Source organism: Moschus berezovskii, chromosome 7 (genome assembly GCF_049115385.1).
Source record: "Moschus berezovskii isolate FMDL1 chromosome 7, NW_MosBer_1.0, whole genome shotgun sequence".
Lineage (NCBI taxonomy): Eukaryota > Metazoa > Chordata > Mammalia > Artiodactyla > Moschidae > Moschus > Moschus berezovskii.
Window position 1 is genome coordinate 109686691 of NC_142466.1, and position 24301 is coordinate 109710991.

At 40.7% G+C, this 24301-nt stretch overlaps 1 protein-coding gene and 1 pseudogene across 4 annotated transcripts in view; one reads left to right on the plus strand and one right to left on the minus strand.

The window, feature by feature from the left end:
- Positions 1-24301, minus strand: part of FKBP15 (FKBP prolyl isomerase family member 15) — a 58465-nt gene that overhangs the window by 17835 nt on the left and 16329 nt on the right. For 2 of the 4 annotated variants that reach the window (XM_055427607.2, XM_055427606.2), the window contains exons 5-18: positions 20966-21040; positions 20486-20584; positions 18287-18436; positions 17330-17398; positions 15114-15260; positions 12511-12653; positions 11974-12031; positions 8203-8310; positions 5926-6028; positions 5324-5430; positions 3737-3851; positions 1909-2018; positions 1113-1220; positions 75-169 (exon numbers count right to left, since the gene is read on the minus strand). In XM_055427607.2, the coding sequence (XP_055283582.2) occupies positions 75-169; positions 1113-1220; positions 1909-2018; positions 3737-3851; positions 5324-5430; positions 5926-6028; positions 8203-8310; positions 11974-12031; positions 12511-12653; positions 15114-15260; positions 17330-17398; positions 18287-18436; positions 20486-20584; positions 20966-21040 (1487 nt within the window). Of the gene's footprint in view, positions 1-74; positions 170-1112; positions 1221-1908; positions 2019-3736; positions 3852-5323; positions 5431-5925; positions 6029-8202; positions 8311-11973; positions 12032-12510; positions 12654-15113; positions 15261-17329; positions 17399-18286; positions 18437-20485; positions 20585-20965; positions 21041-21536; positions 22132-24301 lie in introns of those variants that run through there. The other 2 variants (XM_055427609.2, XM_055427608.2) reach the window with 2 other exon arrangements.
- LOC129557068 (cytochrome c oxidase assembly factor 3 homolog, mitochondrial pseudogene) lies at positions 9991-10501 on the plus strand (annotated as a pseudogene).

A 24301-nucleotide genomic window follows, 5' to 3' on the forward strand; every position in this document is an offset into this window, starting at 1 on the left:
CCTGAACGAACACGTTCACTGAACCTGGGCTTTTACAAGCCTCGTCCCAGCCAGTGCCCCACACCCACCCTTACCTCTGATTTCGTTCAATCAGTTCACTAATCTTGTCATTCTGTTCTTCTATCCGACTGCTCTTTTCAAGGATCTCTTGCTTCAACCTTTCATTTTCCTAAATTCAAAAATATGTGATGCGTAAAACTGAAGTTTTTAAGAGAAAAGCATCAGATAAAAGGGAATCAACTTGAACTCACGGGTGATACTGTTAAAAAAAATCTAGAACTTCTGTCCAGATAAATATAAATACTTACAACAACATATCAAGTTCTACCTGATGGATACAAATCACTATATCGAACAGACTAAACATATAAATGGCCATAAAGGGAAGTGATATTAAAAAGCAGAGACATTACTTTGCCAACCAAGGTCCGTCTAGTCAAGGCTATGGTTTTTCCAGTGGTCATGTATGGATGTGAGAGTTGGACTGTGAAGAAAGCTGATCGCTGAAGAATTGATGCTTTTGAACTGTGGTGTTGGAGAAGACTCTTGACAGCCCCTTGGCCTGCAAGGAGATCCAACCAGTCCATTCTAAAGGAGATCACTCCTGGGTGTTCATTGGAAGGACTGATGCTAAAGATGAAGCTCCAATACTTTGGCCACCTCATGAGAAGAGTTGACTCACTGGAAAAGACTCTGATGCTGGGAGGGATTGAGGGCAGGAGGCGAAGGGAACAACAGAGAATGAGATGGCTGGATGGCATCACCGACTTGATGGAGGTGGGTTTGAGTGAACTCCGGGAGTTGGTGATGGACAGGGAGGCCTGGCGTGCTGTGATTCATGGGGTCGCAAAGAGTCGGACACATCTGAGGGACTGAACTGAACTGAAAGTGAAGTCAATTTTTGGTATATGGTCGAAAAAGAAATGCTTCCTTCTGATTACAGAGTAATAAGTCACTTGGACTAGATTAAGCCACAGTGGATTTTCCAAAATTTCCCAATTCCATGGAGCGTGAGCATTTATTACAAGCTCTTATTCCAGGAGCGGAGGTTTTAAAGGTAGTACATCTCTGGACAGAGTACCGGGAGATCTCCAGGTTGAGATCACTCTCACCTGAATAATTCGTTGTACGTTGCTCATAATCATGCTTGTTTCCATGGTCACCGACATGCTGGGAATGAGCAGGGAGTTGCCAGCACTATGCTTCTGTAACTCTTCAACCTACAAAATGAGTGCCAGAAAAGTCTTTAAAATTTCATTAAAATTAATGAATTAAATGAATTAATTTCATTAAATTTTCATTTGAATGAAATTTTTGCAAGGAGAAATACAATGTAACCAAGATCTGACCACTGAGAGGGTTAATAAGTTTCTGAGACAATCTCTAATGTAAGCAGGAGTTTTCCTCTGCTAACTGAATCCCTAAATAAAACAACTCTTTTGGGAAATAACTACTAACGACTATCAATATGGGGCTTCACAGGTGGCTCAGTGGTAAACAATTTGCCTGCAATGCAGAAGACGAAGGTTCAATCCCTGGGTGGGGAAGATCCCCTGGAGAAGGGAATGGCAACCCACTCCAGTATTCTTGCCTGGAGAATCCCAAGGACAGAAGAGCCTGGCAGGCTACAGTCCACAGGGTCACAAAGAGCTGGACACAACTGAGTGACTGAGCACGTACTAGGAATACGGAAAACAAGAAAGAGTCTCCCTGCAGTGCTGGCTGCTCCCTTTTCGTACTCTCCCCCTTTATACCCCACTTTATTTTTTTTGGATGCACCATGCACGGCTTTCCAGATCTTATTTCCCCAGCAAGGGACTGAATCAGTGAAAGCAATGATTCCTAACCACTGGACCACCAGGCAATTCACTTTATACCCCTGCTTTCAAAACGAGATGACTCCGTTACCTTAGTCATTAGATGATCCATTTTATCAGCCACTTTGCTGACTGCCATCCGAATTTCAGTGTTATGCTGTCGGGCTTCAGTCATGAGAAATGAAGCCATGTCACCTGATCCTAAATAGACAAAAGCCAAGAAGAAACTTGTGAAACTGCAGCAGAGGATACTGAATGAGGAAAAGCCAACAGCTCTATCAGCAGAGCAAAGAAAGAAATGAACATTTCCAAATACTAGGAGAGGCTGGCGGTGAGTCACACTGTCAGGAGAAGATAGAGCAGCGGTAAAGGTCAAAGGGCTCCAAGGCTAACAATAACCACGATGCGCCCCTATTCCATGCAACCAGCAGTACAGTCTGGTTCCAGGGCACACGTGGCGGCATTAGCAGCTCAGATTGTTCTCCGTTCACCCAACTGCATGCCAGGCATTGACCCAGATACCAGGGATACAGCAATGAGTGAAACACGGTTCCTGCCCTTGAGAAGCAGAGTCTGGTGAGGAGACTCACGTGTAAACAGATCACTGTAACAGTGTTTGTTGAAACTGCAAAGAATGAACCATGTACCAGGTTACAAGGTACAAAAAGCAGCACAGAGAACAGCAACACTGACTTTTTAGTGACACACATACATTTACACCTCTGGAAGGAGGGGAGAGAGGGCTGGCAACAGGGACGGCTTCTCAGAAGAGACTGCAGATTTAGTAGTTTTCCAGATGGAGAAGAGCAGGGCTTCCAGACCAAGCATGCACACAGGAAACTCTTAACCACTCCCGGACCTCACATGTCGTCGGGGATACCCTTGCTTCTTTCTACCACTGTCCTAATGCTCAAAGTGATCACTGTGCAAAGCACAAGCTGCAGAACAAGAAGGCAGGATACCGTCCCCGCCGCACACACTTATTTGGCTTTGCAGTTACACAAAGTAACCACACTGTACATGTATACAAGATACCTGAAAAGTTACTCAAGTGACTGCTTCCTAAGGTCAAGGGGGTTTAAAGATGGAAGACGGTAACATTTCATTTCACACTCTTTTGTGACTTTTTATAAAAGTATATTCTTTTCACAATTTTAAAATTATAACAAAGTAGCTCTCATATGAGATACTAAACAGTCATGCTTTCTCCCAATTTCCTCTGATATTTTCCTCTTTTACTATCTACTCTAAGAACTCTACAGAGCAACTTTGAGAGAGGAATTTAAAGGGCTGGCAGGAAAAAATGCAAGAAACAAAACACCGAAAGTGGTCAGAAGGGCTTTGAGGGGGGATGCTGGAGATGTTTTAAAGTTGGATCATGGTGATGTCTGCACAACTGTGTAGACTTACTAAAAAAAAAAGTCATTGAATTGTACACTTACAACCAGTGAATTGGGGAGATGACAAGACACAGAGGAGTCGGTGGATGTGGGGTACTTTTCCCTCCATGGATTCATTAGGGACACATCTTCAGATACAGAGGCTCTCACAGAGCACCAGCTGACAGCGGGCAGGAGGCCCTGACCACCAGAAAGGAACATATGGATCCACACAAAACTCGCAAAGGTCAAGTGTTCGAGAGTGTGCCTCTCCAGGAACCTCCTTCCAGAGTGATGACCAGGCATGACCCAACTTCCAGTCTACCCATAATGGACATGTAGCATGCACAAGAAATAAATCTTTATTACATTTTTAAAAAGAAAGGAAAAAAACTAGTGAACTCCATGGTATCTAAGTCATACCTCAACTAAGCTGCTTAAAAAAGAAAAGACAAAAAGGGCAGAGATCTACTGGAGTCAAAATGAGAACGGATGGGAGACGGGGAAGCCCAGCAAGAGCAGAAGGTGAGAAATGCCTACCTTGAAAATGAGGAGGCTGCGAGAGTGGTGCGGGGTACAAGGGCCGAACGGGCTGCAGCTGGGAAGCAACAGCTGGTGCCTGGGGGTAAGTGTAGGCCTGCACACCTGCATAGGGCTGAGAAGATGCCAAATTACAGCCGGTTTATAAAACATTCATCTCTCTCTTTTCTGCTTAGTTTGTCTTTGATGGAATAGGTAGGTAAACTGGAAGGAGACTCAAATGTATTGAAGCTGAAGATGGATAGACCAGGCTTTGGTACTGGACAGTAGCTGCAGCAGGAGAGGAGTGATGTACTTCACTGAAGCCCTACAGGCGTCTCAGGTTACTCCCCAGTCCTCGTGTGATGATTTAATTCAGTAGGAATTCATCCCTCAGCCATTGGGCCAACAAATGGTCTGAGACATTGTGAAACTAAGCAAACTCTACTTGGTTTCATTAAAGTAAAAGAAGAGGTGTTCGGATTCCAAACTAAATTCACTGGTTTCCAAAGGATGCCTCTGCCTAGCTGGATTCTGATGTTTATCTGCATGACCAAGCGCTCTCATTTTCCTCGGAGCCTCAGTCACCTTAATAGTTAAATGAAAATAACAATACCACTTCTTACGGTTGTTGTGTGGGCTAAATGAAGTGATAGATAGCTAAAGTTCCTAACCCCCTTCTAAGTAAGTGCCTGGAAGACAATTAATGTGCAATAAACAGCAGCTGTCATTTTAATAATGATGGTTATTCTTCCTTGAATTAAGGAAATCCAGCCTATTTCCAGGGACAGGTATAACTACCCATCCATTACTAAAAAAGAATCTCAGTATACAGGACCTAACTCTCCATTAGGTCCATTCAGGAGTGAGGGAGGGCAAGGCAGGACTTTTCTGACGCACCCATTACTAATGAGGCATTGCCTGACCGCCACTGCTCTGAGCCCTTCCCCCTCACCCCCTGCACTCCACATGAAGAATCACCAAAGAAGTGAGCATGTTTTACCATGGGGAGTTAAGTCTTACCCATCGAACGTGCTGGGCAAAAGAAAGAGCCTACTGTCCTGGCAAACTGTCAGCAGAGGCAGACAGGCTGCTGCCACTGCTTCCTATGAAAACAGAAAAAAAAAAACCCACCAAAAAACCCTACTTTAAAGAGCTCATCTCTGGAGAATAACTAAACAATTAGAGTTCAGCTGTATTTGTATACAGCCTCCCCCACTGCCCCTTCACCACAACCATTCTACTGAGTGTAGAGCAGAATCTTAGCCTATCAGCTGTTTGATAGAGAAGAACACAGAAGACTTGAATATATATCTCTGAATTAGACATGTGTGAAAAGGAAGGGAAACAAACATCAATTGGGCTTTCACTATGTGCCGGGCCTTGTACCAGGTGTTTTGCTGGTTCTCACATTTAATCTTGACAACAACCTGTAAGGCAGGTAATCCTTTGCTTGCTTAGACATGAAAAAGTGGTGGTTCAGGAAGGGGAAAAATTTTAAGCTGTGCGGGGAACTGCTGCTGTACAAATTGAGCAAAAAGAGAAAAAGAGACTGAATAGAACAATAATAAATGATAGCAAATAACTGACATGATTTTAAAATGTTACCTGAAAGGACTGGGCGTTGCCAGATACAGCTGAGTGGGAGTCAAGAGATGCAACTTGCATCAAAGCAGCAGATGGTGTTTGGAGACCAGAAACAGATGGCTGAGGTGCTAAGATAGAGCAAAAAGTTTGCACGGTTAAACCCACTCCCCACTTCTTGGTCCAAGTCCGGACTATCACCTTACATACCATCACCCTTCACACTTGACCACTTCTCTCACCTAATTCTCCTAAAGCCAGACCTACTGGATCTCAGCAACGAGGATCTAAACCTACTGGGCTAGTGAAAGGAAACTGGGTGTTTTCGGGTACATGAGATTCAGACCTATGACCCTATCAGCTGACAAGAAGTGCAGAAATACACACAGGGTGATGGCTCATGAGCTGAGTGCTGATTTCCAAACCTGACAGTGCAACACAGCAGAGGACACAGAAGGCAGACCAAATACATCTCAGGTCTGAAAATGCCCTATCCAGGGACGGTTTGAGAAGTTTCATACTCTAGTTCTATTCTCAATACTAAAACAATACAGCCTAACATTTTAGGGTGCAGTGATGATAATTTTGGTACCAACCCAAGTTAAGGCCACAGAGGGGTTCCTTACCTTGTGGGGTCATCTGTGGGAGCACCGGCTGGGCTGGCTGAAGAGAGGGCTGGACGGATGGGGACACCAAGGGCTGCCCAGCTCCTCGAGGAGCATTCACGTCCTACAACAGGCACGAGCACTTTGGTTATTACATCTACGGGTTCTTAGTTGCAGACTGAGACTGACTGTCCACCCTAAGCCTGCTTACAACCAGTGTTTTAGACCAAAAAGAAAAAGGAAGGAAAGGTAAGCAGAAAGGCACAGATTTAAGGCATGGGCTCTGGGAGGAAAGGACTCTATTATGTACCAGATTAGGATCCCTCTCCCTGTAAATTGTATCAAATAATTATAGTTAAATTTCCAGTGTACATTGATGATGTTATTTTATCTGAAGCAGCTTGAGTGACTGCTCTCAATAACGAATCATTTTCTAAACCAGCAGCTACCTTAAGACTGACCTAGTCTGCTTCCACAGAATTAAGGCCTCTCACAAGGAACCCCAGGGAATAATTCAGCCTTTCTCTTCTGCCAAATAATCTCTACAGACCTCAAGGTACTCACAGAAAATCACACACAGTAGGATTCACTGTGTCTCATTACCAGGCTATTTTTGACAATATAGTTTTGAGTGTTTTCCCTTTATTCTTTTTCTTCATAAAAGCAAAGCGATGCTGGTTCTATTGTAATTCTAAATAAAGTTAACATTGCAGGGAGCATGGGTTCAATCCCCAATCAAGGAACTAAGATCCTGTATGGCACACAGTGGCCAAAAAAAAAAAAAAAAAATGTATAAACAAATTAATGTCTAGACATCTTCTTGATTCACACAAGGAAAAAAGAAACTTGAGGCACAATATACAGTGACTGTGATCTGCTATGCTACAGTAGTTCAAGGGCTGAAATCTCTTCGACATTCTTACTTTAGAACTTCCTCTCATCTCCTGAAATTCTCAGAAATGTATTATGCATTTCTGGAAAAGCATCTCAGGTTTACATGATTACACAAATCAACCTAAATGTCTAACAACAGAATGAAAGGAATTGTGATAAATCAACATAACAGAGTACTGGGTTATCTTTAAAGGCAATAAAGCTTTGCTTTATTTCTGTTTTTTATATTATCGATACTAACATAAATATTCATAATATAATATTAAGTTTAAAAATCTGATTATAAAATAATACAAAAAGAATGCTTTTTCTAAAATATGTCGTCTTTTTAATTTAAATTACCCTATAATAAATAGCACTTAAAATTTTTAATAAGAATATTATCTTACCCAAATTTCATTTCCAGAACCCAGATAAAAATCAATTCTATAACAGGTTCCAGAAATCTTATCTTTGTTTAAAATGTTAAATCTGCACAGAGCTTTTCCATGAAGAAATAAAATAAAATTATGAAAAAATAAAACCATTTGTGAATTTTTTTCTCAAGATCATCACCTTTGCTTTGCTGTACACCAATGTCAAAGAATCCTAAAAATTAATCATTGTTAAGTGTTTCAGTTCAATTGAGAAAGCATTATTTTATTCAATAAGGAATTAAACAATGGTTAAAGAACTTAATTGGAATTGTTACTTCTTGTCATTCACCAAATTCCAGATGGACTAAATATGAAATAATAGATCTAAATATATAATAATACACATTTTAAAGACACATGTAATGTTTACAATATCTGAAAGTGGGAAGGCTTTCTAAGCATATTGTCAAAAGCAAAAAACAAAGGGAAAAATCTGATAGATCTGATTGCAATAAAATTTTTAAACTTGAAAAATCAACATTTCCCAAGAGAATCTAAGCAATTCGATCAACAAATATGAATTGAGCATTCTTTATGGGTTGAGCATCATGCGGTCTAAAAGGTTTGATTTTTTTCTAACAATAGAGATTTCAATAGAAAACTAAATTAACCACTTACAACCGCCCAGTTCTTGTGACAGATATACAGAATTGCTTCCATTTCTCAGGGGAAGTGCTAATTATAGGAAAAACACATGTACCAATACCAACTTGTATCATTTTGACTATAAGTTCTCTAAATAATGATTCTGTTTAGAGGCAGGAAAAGCAATAATTTCAATTAAAAAAACAGAGAGGGTCCTCCCTAGTAGTCCAGTGGCTAAGACTCTGCACTCCCAATGCAAGGGGCTAGGGTTCAATCCTTGGTCAGGGTACATCCCACATGCTGCAGACCCAGGGCAGTCAAATAAATAAGTAATAAAAAAAAAAAAAGTAAAGAAGACAGCAACATCTGCACTATTCATTCTAAGACAGCCAGTGGGACATACTTCAATTTCTGAATCATTAGAATCCAGCTGTGATGGAAGAATGGGCAGCATGGGCTGGCCCATTTTAGCCATCCGAGAGATCAACTTGGCCTTGACTGTATCAGGATTCTAAAAAGAAAGGAAAGTCACAAAAATCACTGTAATCAAGGTTCATTACCTTTAATCAACTCTATGTCTTTTGACTCTTACGTCAAATCTTTCAGTAAGTCCCCCTGTCACATCTATTTGAAAGCACTTTTTCTATAAAATGAGAATTAAAGATTTCTTTCCGAGAAGCATACATGGGTCACAATTAATGATAGTAGAAAAAATAATTCCCTACATGTTGGAATGGACAAAGTGGTTTCATCTGTATTCCTTCATTTCAATCAAGTCTCCTTACCAGGCATAAGTATTCTCACTTTACAGATGAAAAACTCAAGTACAGATTAAGGGAGGGAGGCATTTTAGATAATAATACCTTCTCAAAAGCCCAAGAGCAACTCAGTAGGTAAACATTCAGACGAGATTTAGGGAGAGGGGTAAACAGGAACTCTGTGTTCTAAATTCAGGTTCATTTAACACTGACTTGGCACTGATGACATACTAATCCCTGAGCTGGATGCCTCTGTACTCATCAACTGGTTCAAAGTGCAGTTTTCAGAGCAGAGCGTATACCCCTAAGAGTACGCAAGATAATCTAGTGAGTGTAAAATGAAATGACCACAGCCTCTATTTTAAAATTATTTATAAGCTACAGTATTATTGTTTACTCATTCAGTCGTGTCCAACTCTTTGCGACCCCATGGACTGCAGCACGTCAGGCTCCCCTGTCCTTTGCCATTTCCCAGAGCTTGCTCAAGCTACTGTATACATAAAGACATTAAACTTGCTTACAGGGATGGACAATACTTCATATAATTCATAAACAAATATATACTGAGAATGTGTGCTCATCTTTTTTTAACAGTGGAGGTACATCAGCAAAAAAATTAGATCGATCCCTCAAAAGAGGACTAATTATATAAACCAATAACCACACAACGGAACACTGGGATCTAAAGACAAAAAGAGAATGAGGAAGTTCTCCATACACTAACATGGAAAGATACTGTTAGTGTAAAAAGCAAGGTAGATAATACATGTAATATGCTATTTTTTGTGAAAGGTGGGAAATAAAATATACATTCCTACTTGCTTGCATTTGCATAAAGAAACACTGAAGGAAAACATAAGACACTAATAAAAGCATTTACCCAAGGTGCGGGGGTGGGGAGGGGGGTGAAATAAAACAAGGGTACATGAGGGAACGGGTAGGAATAAAGTCTTCTCAACATATATCCTGTTATATTGTTTTGTTTACTGTGCCCTATGAATGTAATTATATATTCAAAGCAAAAGATAAAACCTTGGGAAATTCCCTGGCAGTCTAGGTTGGGACTTTGTCTTCCAAAGATGAGGGTATAAGTTCAATCCCTGGTAGAGGAGCTAAGACCCCACATGACTCGCAGGTAAAAAACCAAAACATAAAAAACATAAATATCGTAACATACTCAATAAAGACTTTAAAAATGGTCCATAAAAATTTTTTTCTTAAATAAAAACTTCAATGCAAAAAAGATGGTTAAAGTTTTATGTCATATGAACTTTGTCTCAATTAAAGAAACAAAATTGCAAAAAAAGAAAGGGAAAAAAAAAATTGTAGACCACTAACTTACCAAAAGTAACCGAAGTTTAGAAATATTTGATAAAAGCAGCTGTGCCGAGAGGCCGAGGACTGCTATTCCCAGCAAGCCCCGCGCCCCGGGAACGGCGAAGGGCAGAGCGACAACATGGCGGCACCCAGAGCTGGAGACCCCGTGGATGCCAAAAGCGGAAAGGCCCCCCCAGCTCAGCACATCGACCCGACTCGGGAGAAGCTGACTCCTGCACAACTACAATTCATGCGGCAGGCGCAGCTCGCCCAGTGGCAGAAGATGCTGCCACAACGGCGGACCCGGAACATCGTGACTGGCCTGGGCATTGGGGCCCTGGTATTAGCAATTTATGGTTACACTTTCTACTCGGTGTCCCAGGAGCGTTTCCTGGATGAGCTGGAAGATGAGGCCAAAGCTGCTCGAGCCCGAGCTCTGGAAAGGGCATCAGGACACCGCTCCAGATGGGCATGGTGCATCTCTAACCTGCTGGAGTCCCTTCACATGATGGATGATGCTTCATGATCCCGTAGAAATTGAAGCCTGCGTTGCTGGCCTTCTTACTAACTTTGGACCATGACAGGGGTACAAGTAGCCGCAGGTTTGTGCATCTGGCTATTGTCAAGGCAACACCACCCACCTAATGTTGATTGTGTGTGGCCACTGACCCCTTTTCCTAGTTGTTTCCTTGTTTGAAGTATTCACCTTGGCTTTTCCCAAGCTTTGACTTCATGGTTTCATCCTCTTTAACTCCCCTGGGGGCTGGTTTGGAGGGTGGAGGACAAGAGGTGGGCTATTATGGGGTTGGGTGTGGCAGCTCTGTGCAGTGTTGGAGCCTAAAGTGGGAAAGATGGGGTCAGCTTGAAAATAATAAACTGAATCATTTCTCTCCAAGTCCAAAAAAAAAAAAGGAGCTGTGTCTAGAGAGTACAAAAGAACTAATACTGAACAATTTGTCGGCATTCAAAAATCTGAGATTTTACAGTTTTCCCATTTTCTTGATTCCTTGGCTTAACCTTCTGGGTTTAATCAGATCAATTATTTGCTTAATTAATTCCTACTTTGGATTGGATATAAACAAGTAAACTAGAGTTGGAGGGAAATTAATCATCAACTTCAGTCCACACAGTTATAACAAAGCTTTAGAACTTCAAGCACCTCAGCTATCATCCCATCCACACACAGCAAACTCAGATGCCTTCATGGAGCAGGCAGGGCAGCCTCCAACACAGTGTACAGCCTCCCAAAGGTCTTCAAATCCAAAGTTTACTGCAACAGTATGCTAGTCTCCTCTCACAGAGGCCCAGCAACCTGCTCAAACCCAACTAGCTGGTGAATTAGTGTAGAATCCCTCTGAGGAAATGAAAGTATAAAGACATGTAGTGTTAGCAGTAATTATGATAACAAAAAGCAATGTTAATTGAGCTCTTACAATATTCCAGACACAATACTAGAAACTCCATAGGCATTATTTCATTTAAACCTCATGGGCTTCCCCACTGGCTCAGCAGATAGAGTCCAGCTGCAATGCAGGATCTTCCCTGCGTTGGGAAGATCCCCTGGAGAAGGAAATGGCAACCTGCCCCATTATTCTTGCCTGAAAAATCTCATGGACAGAGGAGCCTAGCAGGCTATGGTCCAAAGGGTCGCAAAGAGTAAGACATAACTGAGCACACGCACGCACACACACATGCACACGTACACACACAATTAAACCTTATAAAAATCTTGAGAGATTACTGAAGACATGTTTTATGTAGGCTCTGAGCTTAGGGCTTTATAAACATATCATAAAAACATCATAAAGAGGGGCTGCGAGAATTATTTCCATGTTAATAAGGAAGAAACTGAAGATCAGGGAAGTAAGATAATTTTCTCAAGGTCACAGGTTTGTAAGAATAAAGATTTGAAGCCAGGTCTAGCAGAAGCCCAGGCTAATTTAAACTGACTCCCAAGTAAAGGACAGTGAATCAAGTAACCACTGATTTCTACCCTAAATCAACATTTCTCTTTTTTTTTTCCTCTAACCTACCACACCCGAGGCACATGAAACCTTCCTAGCAAACTGGGGTTAGGGAGGTAAAACATATATACTCACTGTATTTACTGTAAGCTGTTCACTAAGGGAGTTAGATTTGGAACGAAGAGCTGACTCCCTGAAAGCAAATAAGATATATCCTGAGATAAAAACAAAATCTATAGTCACGAGTCGAGATTATACTGGATAAACATTGTTTTGATAATTTAATAGCTGTAGATAAACAATTTTCCATTCAAACAGAAAAATTTACATTTTATCCTTAGAGATAAGTGTTTATGGCCTCTGCCCAATTTTTCTCCAAAGTTTAGCGGTAGTGTTTTTATAGACTATGAATATTAATCCTTTGTTAGAAAACCTGAAGCAATTATGTTTCCCATTTCCCTTATCCCATTTTCCCCCCCAATCATTTAAAATTATTTCCGTTTTCAACTAGCGCATTGGCCCAGAAGTTCATTCAAGTTCTTCTGTACAATGCTGTGGACAAACTTGAACAAACTTTTTGGCCAACCTAATATATCCCTATTTCTGAGCTACCCTAAGGATCAATCATGTTTATGGACAATAAAAGAGCTTGATACAGCTGCAGTGTTTTACCCTGATTTGAAAGGCACCGACGTGGATGGTGACACAACAGGATCAGCAGAGAAGCTGTCAGCAGCAGGGATGGGAGAAGGGGCTGCAGAATCCCGGGAACTAACGCTGTGCCCATCAGAGCCAGAATCTCGCGCGAATCTGACCTAGGGAAAGATCAACCACAGGCTGAATGGGCCAACAGGCCACAAAGACAGCCCTCTCCCCCTCCCCCCGCTCTCCTTCCACTTTGCTTATTCTGCATCACACAAAGCCATCACCTGCTCATGGCAGGAAAGAGAGAACGGAGACAAGACAAAAGGAAAGAAAAAGGTAATTACTGGCAATTCAACTAGTAAGCAGTAATACTGTTAGGATTTCAGATGTAATATTTCACATTTATATTATGTGTGTGTGTTTTACAAAAATGGGGCCATATTGCTTTACTCACTCACTGATTAACATATTAATATTTCCATGTTAACTAAATTATTAATTGACAACATCCTTTTTAACTTCTAACTTCAAAGGTCATACCCTTAACTGCTATCAACCATAGGAAAAAGTCTCCAAAGGACTTTGGGGACAGAAGTCATAAATATCTATGTTATCACAAAATATATTTCATCATTTCCTACTTGGTGGACATTCAGTTTATTTCTAATTTCTTCCATGCAAACAGTAATTCTATGTATAGTTTTATCTCTGTATCTTTGCACATAATCTTTTCCAAAATACAAATTCCAAGAAGTTAAATTGCTGGATAAAAGTTATACTTGCTTTTAAAACTTTTGATATATACCATTAAATTTCACACCATAAAGGGTGAACTACTTTATACTCCATATGTGTGCTCAGTCGCTCAGTCATGTCTGACTCTGGACTGTAGCCCACCAGACTCCTCTATCCGTGGAATTTTCCAGGCAAGAATACTGGAGTGGGTTGCTATTTCCTACTCCAGGGGATCTTCCCGACCCCCAGGGATCAAACTCAAGTCTCCTGCCCCTCCTACATTGGCAGGCAGATTCTTTACTACCGTACCACCTGGGAAGCCCTTATACTCCAGAAGTAGTATATAAAGCCTTCTCAAAACTCTTGTCACACTGGGTATTACCATTCTGTTTCACCCTTGTCAGTTTTGTTTTGTTTTTTTTCCATCATGTCTCATGGCTTGCAGGATCTCAGTTCTCCAATCAGAGACTGAACCCAGGCCACGGCAGTGAAAGCCCAGAATCCTAACCACTAGGCTGCCAGGGAACTCAGGGAACTGACCCAGCCTTGTCAGTTTAGTAAACAATTTGTAATTCTTTGATAATTGGTAAAATAGGGTATTTCTTTCTTATGTTTACACAAAGTTTTAATGGATTCAAATTGATTTGTTATCTATCACAGCCATGATGTCCTCAAAGGAAATGGAGAAAGAATATAAAAGCTGTGAAAAAGGCAGCTGGAAGCATGTCTGAAATGCCCACCAGAGATAAGAGTGGGAAGAGTCACTGAGAAACAATGCATACCCTTTGTCCAGCAGGAATAACAGCCACAATGAAGATGAACATTGTATCTATTTGCACTGTATTTTGTAGTTTACAGTCCCAAACACTATCACATTTGGACCTAATAATCACTGTGTAAAGCAAACAGTCTTTTTTGGGGGTGAGGGGGCAAGGGATTGGAGAGGGAACATTAATTAACCACAGTTGCTATAAACTTTATTTGGGCTTCCCTGGTATCTCAGACAGTAAAGAATCTGCCTACAATGCAAGAGACCCAGGTTCGATCCCTGGGTTGGGAAGATCCCCTGGAGAAAGGAATGGTTACCCATTCCAGTATTCTTGCTTGGAGAACTCCATGGTCAGAGGAGCCTGGCAAGCTATAGTCCATGAGGTAGCAAAGAGTTGGGACACGACTGAGTGATTAACATAGAAATTATTTGTAATAAAATCTTTAAATAGTACAAAAGGGTAGAATGTAAAAAAGTAAAAGTTTCTGAACTCCATTCCCATTCTCCAGAGAAAAATCACTACATTTCTTTAAATGCCTCCAGAAATTTCATATGAATATATGGGCATATATGTATATATATACATACACACACAAGATCATACTACCCATACTGTTCTGCAACTTGTTTCTTTCACTTAATAACAGATTTTCGATATTCTTTAAGAAACACATAGATGTCCACCTCCTGAAAAACCATAATTCAATCAGTCTCATAATGACACACACTTAAGCTGTCTCCAGTTCTCCACTATCACAAACAATGTGGCAAAAACCCATGCATCTACCTCTAGCTATCCATCTACATATATCTACACATGCACACTTATGTGAACATATTGACAGGGTAAATTTGTAGCCATGGAATTACTAAATCAAAAAGTATGAACACTGGGTAAGAATCACTATTTTACAGAAAAAATAAAAAGAGAAGTGACTATAAATACAGAGCCAAGAAGGACATAAACTTTGGCCTTTAGATTCCAAAGCTGTTGTTCTTTCCAACTATACCATTTAAAAGAAAAAAGAGAGAGATCTTTAGAATCTTTTCCAACACATTTATTTATTCATTTTACTTAACTAGCAAAGAGGACTCATCAAACACAACACAGCACAATTTCACTCACCCGTCTAATCTCCACCTCGAACACCAGGATTGAGTCTGTTGAGGGAGTCCATCCTATTACCCCTTCAGAGCCAGCAGCGCAGGCTGGGGGGATGATAAGCAACCGCTTCCCTCCTTTCCTCATGCCCACCATTCCATCCTCCCAGCTCTTTAGGAATCAGAGAAGAGGAAAAATTCATCAGATACAAACCTTCTCATAAGACAAAACGCAGTAGAGGATCATCAGTTTATGTTTCCCACTCCCACACACCAGTTATAAGAACATCTAGAATACTTCTTTTCAGCTGACTTGTCAAAGCCAGCACATCCAGGGCTAAATGAAATATCTTAGATGATGAGAGAAATTGGGAGGAACAGAATGGCATTAAAAGAGAAATAAAAGCTATCATTTATTAAACACACTTTTTTCTAAGTACTTTCGTAAGTGGTTTACTTCCACTATGTTGTTTAATTCCTAAAATAACTTCATAAAGTTAGTAGCAATAGCCCCATTTTACAGAAGAGAAAATTGAGGCTTAAGGAGGTAAGGTAACTAGCCCAAGATCAGTTAGTACATTGTTAAGCCAAGATTCAACAGTAGATCAGTCTAGCTTTAAGTGTCACGCCCCAACTACTATGATCTCCAGGAAAAAGTTTCCAAAGGATTCTGGGAAAAGGAGTCATTAACAAAGCTATGGAGAAAAACACTGCCACACGGATGAATGAGTACTTAACAATGCATCAATATGTCCTGACACAATGATGCCTCACATGTGTAAAATATTAAAAAAAAAAAAAACTTCTAAAAAAAAAAGAAAAAAAGAACTTCTCATTTTATATTCGAGTATAGCTGATTAACAGTGTTGTGAGGGGACTTCTCTGGTGATCCAGTGGCTAAGACTCCACGCTCCCAACACAGGGAGCCCAGATTCAATCCCTCATCAGGGAACCAGATCCTGAATGTCGCAATTAAGATCTGGCGCAGCCACATTAATTTTTTTAAAGAAGAAAAAGAAACAAAAAACCATGTTGTGATAGGTTCGGGTGGACAGCAAAGGGACTCAGCCATACATATACATGTACCCATTCTCCCTCACACTCCCCTCCCATCCAGGCTGCCAGGTAAATCTGAGCAGAGTTCTGACGCCGAGCAGGGCCCTGTGGGGCTCCTGGGAAGTCTTTTTGTCTCCCATTCCTTGTAGGCAAGACTCCAGCCTGCATGACCTTCTCTGAGTCCTCTGGACTTGACCAGCTGAACTGACTGAAACAAAGGAGAAGCAGCAAGAAGACCGCCTGAGGCAAGGTTAAAGGGGCCAGAGAGGCTCCTCAGGGTTGGGGGTGAGACCTAAGACCCTGCACACACCCTCACCCTGTCAGCAACCCCACCCTTCTGCAAGCTGCAGAGGAAGGAATGAAGATCGTTACTGCCTTGATCCTTATCCTATACCCTGACTATGTAACCTCTCCCTACTCACCAGGGAGCGGGGTACAGGTTCTTGAGGGGCTAGCCTACTGTATCCCCCCTTTGCTGGCAAAGTAACAAAGCCACTCTCTTCTTCTCCATAACTCTGTCTCCGTATTTCTGTTTGGCACTAGTGGACAGACAACCAAGATTCTGGCAACAGTTCCCTGTGCTGGTTATCCATTTTAAACAGGAGAGTGTACATGTTGATCCCAAATTCCCTGTCTCTTTCCCTCCCATTAGTACCCCCTGGCTACTGTAAATTTGTTCTCTAAATCTGTGAGTCTGTTTCTGTTTTGTAAAATAATCTTTACTTTATAAAATACGTCCACAGTTTCTAGAGAAGAAATTCACAATGTGAACCCAGGTCCTTGGATTCCAATCCCAACGTCCCTCCTGTTATGTTGCAGTTGCTTCCCAGCATGATTCGAAGCATCCCAGACAGATCAGAATCACTTGTTAATGATACACTTCTAGAAGAAACAATTTAATCTCTTTCCCAAGGAGGCAACAGGAAGAATTTAATAGTTCCCTCAGAACCACAGAATGAAAAATGAAAGGCAGGGAGCACAAAAAATAAATGTGCCCTTCTCTAATATATTGTCTCACAGGGAAAAGTCTCAAATCCAGATAATGTAGCACATTTTTCAGTATTTTATAGCCAAGCCTTCCAGATTCTTAGAAAATAAACCCAGCTTAGAAATTTCATAAAATTCAGTCTAAATTAAGCACACTGCAAGTGATAAACTCTTACAAGAACACAGTTAAGCCTTTACCTTGATGACTTTTCCTGACCCTAATTTCAGGCGAAGAAGCTTATCTTTGTTAGCAGTGGAATCAAAAACCTGAAAGTTGATCAAAATAAATGTCAGCCAACTTCACAAATAATAATAATCATTATGATGTTCAATTTAACACAGAACAGCACAGTACTTCTGAAACAGATAATGTCAAATATACTGGAAAAATACTGCTGACCTGAAAAAAGGACCACATCATGGCTAGAAGTGTTATCACACTGAGTATCTCCGAGGCAAGGATTTTCCATGTTTAGGAAAAAATAAACTTCTATCAACATGTATTTAAAATTATCTTAATCTATAAAGAATTTCAAATAAATTATCTCATTTGATGATAACAACCATCTGGCCAAGAAAGTAGATACAGCCCTACTAACTAAGCTCAATTCATAAGGGGAAAAAAAAAATTAAGAGCTTAAATGATTTGACAAAGTCAAGTTAGGATAAAATTGGGACTTGAATGCACATTTTTGGACTCATAATCTAAAGCTCTTTTTATCAAACCATAGTACTTTTGAGGGCTTAAAAATATAAAAACACAGCAAGCCCAACCTATTCACACTATCTAGTATAAGAAAAACCGAACCAACTGTGAAGAAAGTCTAAAAAGTTTAAGGCCTAATCCCATAAGAATCTATTCAAATTTAAAATTGGTATAGGAGGACAAGATGTACACATGAACAATTACCAAAAATAACACTGGTGCAAACTGGTTTCCGCTTGCTCTAAGGAAGACACACGGTGGCACCAAGCAGATTTTATACACTAGCATTTCATGGCTATGCCTCAAGCATAGCAGCTGTAGAGGTTAAACCAAGGCTCCTAAAAGCTTTCTATTTGCTAATAGCAGCAATTCACAGTAATATACCGTACATTTGAATAGCTCTCATGCTATTTAAATTACAAAAGAACTTGCAGGGTGCTTTTTCTTACCTGGCCCAGAACGTGATTCTGAAAGAGCCAGCTGGTATAGGCCACTTCTAAAGAATCTCCAACTTCTACAGCAGGGCCTTCCACTACAACAAGGTCCTGTGACAGCACTGAATCCAGGGAAGAGGTGCTGTTGCACTTGGCAATGCAAACCTGCAAGGTGAAAGCAAAGCAGCACAAACCTAGTTTAAGCTCAGTTAAGGACTCACTCAGTTATTACTAATTGCTCTTTTCCAAATAGTGGCGCCCACTTACAAAACAAATTACATATTTAGAAGCAAACCATCCCAAAGTCAGTAATCTTGCCAGCAATCAAAGTGCTTAAGAGTATGGCTTTCGAGTCTGACTGTCTGAGTACAGATCTGGGCACTGCCACTTATTAACTGGTGACCTCAGCCAAATAACATAACTCCTATGAACCTTATTTCAGAGTTTTTTTATAAGATGGAGATAAAGGCTGTGCATATTTCCTAGGGTTAGCTATGAAGACTGAACCAATAATACAAGGACACTACTTGGCACAATGCCTGGCAAATAACAGTAAGTACACAATGAACATTTGCCTGGTGGCTCAGACAGTAAAGCATCTGCTTACAATGCGGGAGACCCAGGTTCAATCCCTGGGTCGGGAAGATCTCCTGGAGAAGGAAATGGCAACCCACTCCAGTATTCTTGCCTGGAAAATCCCATGGATGGTGGAACCCGGTAGGCTACAGTCCATGGGGTCGCAAAGAGTCGGACATGACTGAGCAACTTCACTACCATCACTATCATTATACTAATTTACTGCTTCAGTGTTTGGGAGCCTATGAAAGACAGGGGAGCATCTAAAAAAAGGTCAAAAGGCTATTTAAAGAAATAAAATAAAGGCCCTTTACAAAACCATGATGTATTCCCAGAATTCATCTCTATCACCTACAGATGTACCCATATTATGTTAGCTCAGACCCTAAAGAAGTCAAACATATCTTTATGAATAATTCTTCTATAGTCAATGTTTGAACATATATACCTTAGAAACTTGCTACTCATTTTCTTTAAAATAAGTTTCATTATTGCAATCAAACAAATGCTAGCTAAAACAGTAAGTCATTTTTTTACCAAGCAAATAAGAGTAAGAAGGAAAAAAAACTATAATAATTCTAAATGTTGGCTAAGGGGCTTCCATGGTGGTCCAGTAGCTAAGAATCCGCCATGCAGTGCAGGGGACACTGGTTTGATCCCTGGTCCAGGAAGATCCCACATGCCCAGGGGCAACTGAGCCTGTGTGCCACAACTACTGAGCCCAAGCTCTGGAGCCTGTGAGTTGCAAATACTGAGCCTTCGCACCACAACTACTGAAGCCTGAGTGCCCTAGAACCTGGGCTCCGCATCTAGAGAGTAGCCCCTTCTTGCTGCAACTGGAGAAAGTCCAAGCAAAGTAATGAAGATTCAGCACAGTCAAAAATAAGTAAATGTTGGCGAAGGTACAGTGAGAGAACCGATATGGATGTAAAATAGCAAATTTATACAGAATCTAAAAATACATGAATTCTTTGATTCCATCTTTCAGTTCTTCTAGCCTAAGGAAATAATCAGAGACCAATGCAAGAGACATGGGTTCAATCCCTGGCCTGGGAAGAGTCCCTGGAATAGGAAGCGGCAACACACTCCAGTATTCTTTGCTGGAAAATTCCATAGACAGAGGAGCCTGATGGGCTACAGTCCCCAGGGTCGCAAAGAGTCGGATATGACCGAGCGACTGAATACACAGGCACGTGGAAAGGACTGTAACTACTTATGCACCTTATGCACAGGAAGCAAAAGAAATGTCACATGTTAACAGTGATTACTTTGGGTGGTAAGATTAAGAATGCTTTCAAATGCTTTTCTAAATTTTCTATAATGACAGTGAAATAACTTTTTAAAAATTCTTTTAAAATAATATCTTAAAAAAGATAGTTGTATTTATTCCTTAAGATAATTTATGAGAAGTGTTTAAAGATATAAGTTTATATTTAGCCTTTTCTTTCTCCTTTCAAGCAATAGGCATTCTTATTATTTCCCTAAAATACAGTAAGTTCAAGGGATGAATTTAGTGGGTTTTTTTAATATTTGTAACTAACAATATAGCAAGTTATGAGTTTTCCATATATTTTCTGAAAATCAAGGGAAATCCAGACTAATGTTTGGCTCTTCACAGAAAGAATAAAATAATCTTACCTGTTTATTGAACTCCACAGAAGCCTTTTCCGACTCAAACATGATGGACCAGTTTTGTCTCTGGTCATCATAAAAGGTGCTATAGTTATTGGGCCGAACCTAGAGAAAGGAGAAATGTTGAGGTAACTCAACAGCAGGCAGCAGAGTGGATAAATGTGACTGCCTAAGCTCATGGAGAAGGCCCTTGCCTCAGGTGGACCCAAGGAGACTTATCAGGGAACTTTCCTCTTCCCTCCCACCCTCCACCAATCACCTCTTAGTCCACATTCCCAGAAAGTAGTCAAGAGACCTTTCCGAGAGGTTCTGTTAAGATATTCACTCTGGGGAATTCCCTGACAAGCACAGCCAAAAAAAAAAAGATAACCACTCTAGAGTCCAGAGTGAAGGTAGTGGATCTAATTCCCACCAGGTATACACAGACCCATCTTTCCTACAGACCAATCCCAAAGGAGCTACTGATTCCAACAGGGAAAGCCTTACCATCAGCTCAAAGTTCAGATGAATCCTGGCAACAGTTACTGGCTGTTGCTGACTGATATAAAGAAGAATCCTATACTGTACTCAAGCAAAGACGGGCAGGAAAAAAAAGAGAGAAGTTAAAGAACAATACAAAGATGTCAGGGGTCATGCTTCATGCAGGTATAAAACTCAAACCTCAGTTAACCCATTACAGTTTAGAGTTTATCCTCTCACCATCTACTTTAATCTCTTCTCATTTTGACCCTACTCTTTTAACGGTAATTAGCAATGTCTTTAGTTTGTTGGTGTTTTTATTTGAATGAGGGGTGACTAAAGAGATAGGCAAATGGCCCACAGGTACATAAAAAAGATGTTCAATATCATTAGGCATTAAGGAAATACAAACTAAAACCACAATAAGGTACCAATTCACACCTATTAGAATGGCTATTGTAGAAAAAGGAAAAAAATGAAGGAATGGCAGGGTAGTAGAGAAACTGGAACCCTCATATATCGCTTATGGGAATGTAAAATGGTATATATGCTGTAGAGAGAGTTTGGCAGTTCCTCAAAAAGCTAAACAAGGAATTACCATTCAGTTCAGTCACTCAGTCGTGTCCGACTCTTTGCGACCCCATGAATCACAGCACGCCAGGCCTCCCTGTCCATCACCAACTCCCAGAGTTCACTCAAGCCCATGTCCATTGAGTCGGTGATGCCATCCAACCATCTCATCCTCTGTCGTCCCCTTCTCCTCCTGCCCTCAATCCTTCCCAGCATCAGGGTCTTTTCTAATGAGTCAGCTCTTCACATCAGGTGGCCAAAGTATTGGAGTTTCAGCTTCAACATCAGTCCTTCCAATGAACACCCAGGGCTGATCTCCTTTAGGATGGACTGGTTGGATCTCCTTGCAGTCCAAGGGACTCTCAAGAGTCTTCTCTAACACCACAGTTCAAAAGCATCAATTCTTCGGCGCTCAGCTTTCTTTATAGTCCAACTCTCACACCCATACAGGACCACTGGAAAAACTATAGCCTTGACTAGATGGACCTTTCTTGGCAAAGTAATGTCTCTGCTTTTTAATATGCTCTCTAGGTTGGTCACAATTTTCCTTCCAAGGAGTAAGCGTCTTTTAATTTCATGGCCATATGACACAGCAATTTCCCTCCTAGTATACTGCAAAAGAACTGAAAAGAGGGACTCAAACACACACTTGTACATCCATGTTCACTGCACTGTTATTCACAATAGTCAAAAGGTGGAAACTACTACGTGTCCAGAAGATAATGAACGATTAATATTAAAAATGTGTTTTATATATATATATAAATATAATATTATTCATTCATAAAAATAATCTATTTCTGATACATGCTACAACACGGATGAATCTTGAAAACATTTTGCTAAGTGAAATAAGCCAGACAACTATTTTATGATTCCACTTAAATGAAATACCTAGAGTAAGCAAATTCATGATAGTGAGGGACAGGGAAGCCTTGCGTGCTGCAGTCCATGGGGTCACAAAGCGTCAGATATGACTTAGTGACTGAACAACAACAGAAAGTAGATTAGGGGTTACCAGGCAATAAGGGAAAGGGGATGGGGAGTTATTGCTTAAAGGTTACAGATTTTGTTTGGGGTGATGAAAAAAGTGGAAATAGTGATGATGGTTGCTCAATACTGTGAATGTAATTTATTCACATTGTGAATTATATACTTAAAAATTAAAATGGAAAATTTTATGTGTCATATATATTTACAACACACACACAGAGAAATTAAAATTCAATCCTAGTTAAGGGAAGGAGGGACTGACTACAGAAGCTCACATACAATCCTGTACTGGAAAGGACTTCCCTTATACTATGTGAGGCAGATACAGCAGGGACTGATCACCTCACACCAATCCAATTATAGCCTGAGCTGCTCAGGGAAGGATCACAGGTATATGAAGAGCTGGCTCACTTCTGGGCTGTCCCTATTCTTGAGCACAATCTATGAAGGCTTTTGATTGAGAGCCTGGATGGCCTCTGACTCTTGGGTCCTGAAGTTTCCTACCCATCAGAGATTCTGAGCTGAGATTCTTTACTCTCTTCCCCATGAAGTTCAAAATCTAGCAAATGTATTGAGAGGAAGGTTGTTGCTTTCCAACCCTAAGTAGGACTTTATCTCCTATGAACTAAAGGCAATCTTTCCCTCTGCCTTCCTGGCATAGTCCGCAGACTTCCACACCACACCCCAACTCATCAAATGTCCCTTGGGGAAAAACCAACCTTGTGTCTAGAGCGTCTACAGTTTTTGCCAATGTCTCTTTCCCCCAGCAGTCTCTGCTTGGGACACACTTGATGCTTAGTCTACTCCTAAGTATCAGCAAAGGTCTCAAGGCAAGGGAACGCTCAGCTCATTGGCTCTTACCTCTCAGAATTTTAGTTCTTCTACTCCTCATCATTTCCACAGCTCCCTAATGAATTTTAAAATACAATTTTTCACTTTGTCTTTTTATACTGTTGCCTGCCACAACATAAGACATTCTATCTGGAAGTGAAGGGTGGTAAGGTCCCAATGTGCCTATGCTAAGTGACTTTAGTCATGTCCAACTCTGTACGACCCTATGGACTGGGTAGCCCATCAGGCTCCTCTGTCCATGGTATTCTCTGGGCAAGGATACTGGAGTGAGTTGCCATCCCCTCCTCCAGGGGATCTTCCCAAGCCAGGGATCGAATTCACATCTTTTAAGTCTCCTGTATTAGCAGGTAGGTTCTCTACTACCAGTATCACCAATACCAGATTTTTAAAATCCAAATGGCAATCTCTAATGAATTAACAAAGTTAGATAATAATCAACAATGGCTGGTAACAGGGACTTCTCTGGCGGTCCAGTGGTTAAGACTGTACGCTTCCACTGCAGTGCGTACAGGTTTGATCCCCGGTCAGGGGGCTAAGATCCCACATGCCTCCCAGTGGGTCCGAAAAGAAAAAAAGAAAAACACAGTGGCTGCTAACATGACAAAATGAGAGACAATCGGACATTATATATCTCCCCATGGGAGAATGAGAGATTTAAGGAACACGGTAACAAATTGCAACGCATGGACCTTATTAGGTTAAAAGTAACTGCTAAAAAGAAAACAACAGATCATCAGGGAAGTCTGAATACTAACTGGTAGTGTGCATGAGATCAAAGAATTATGGTGGGTTTTGTTTAGGTGCGATAATGGTTATGTTTTTTCAAATCTTTATCTTGTAGAGATATGTACTAAAATATTTCCAGCTAAAACTGTACGCTGGAGATTTATCCAAAATAATCTGAGCAGGAGAATAAGGAAGATAGGTTGGAGTTGAGATGAAAAAGAC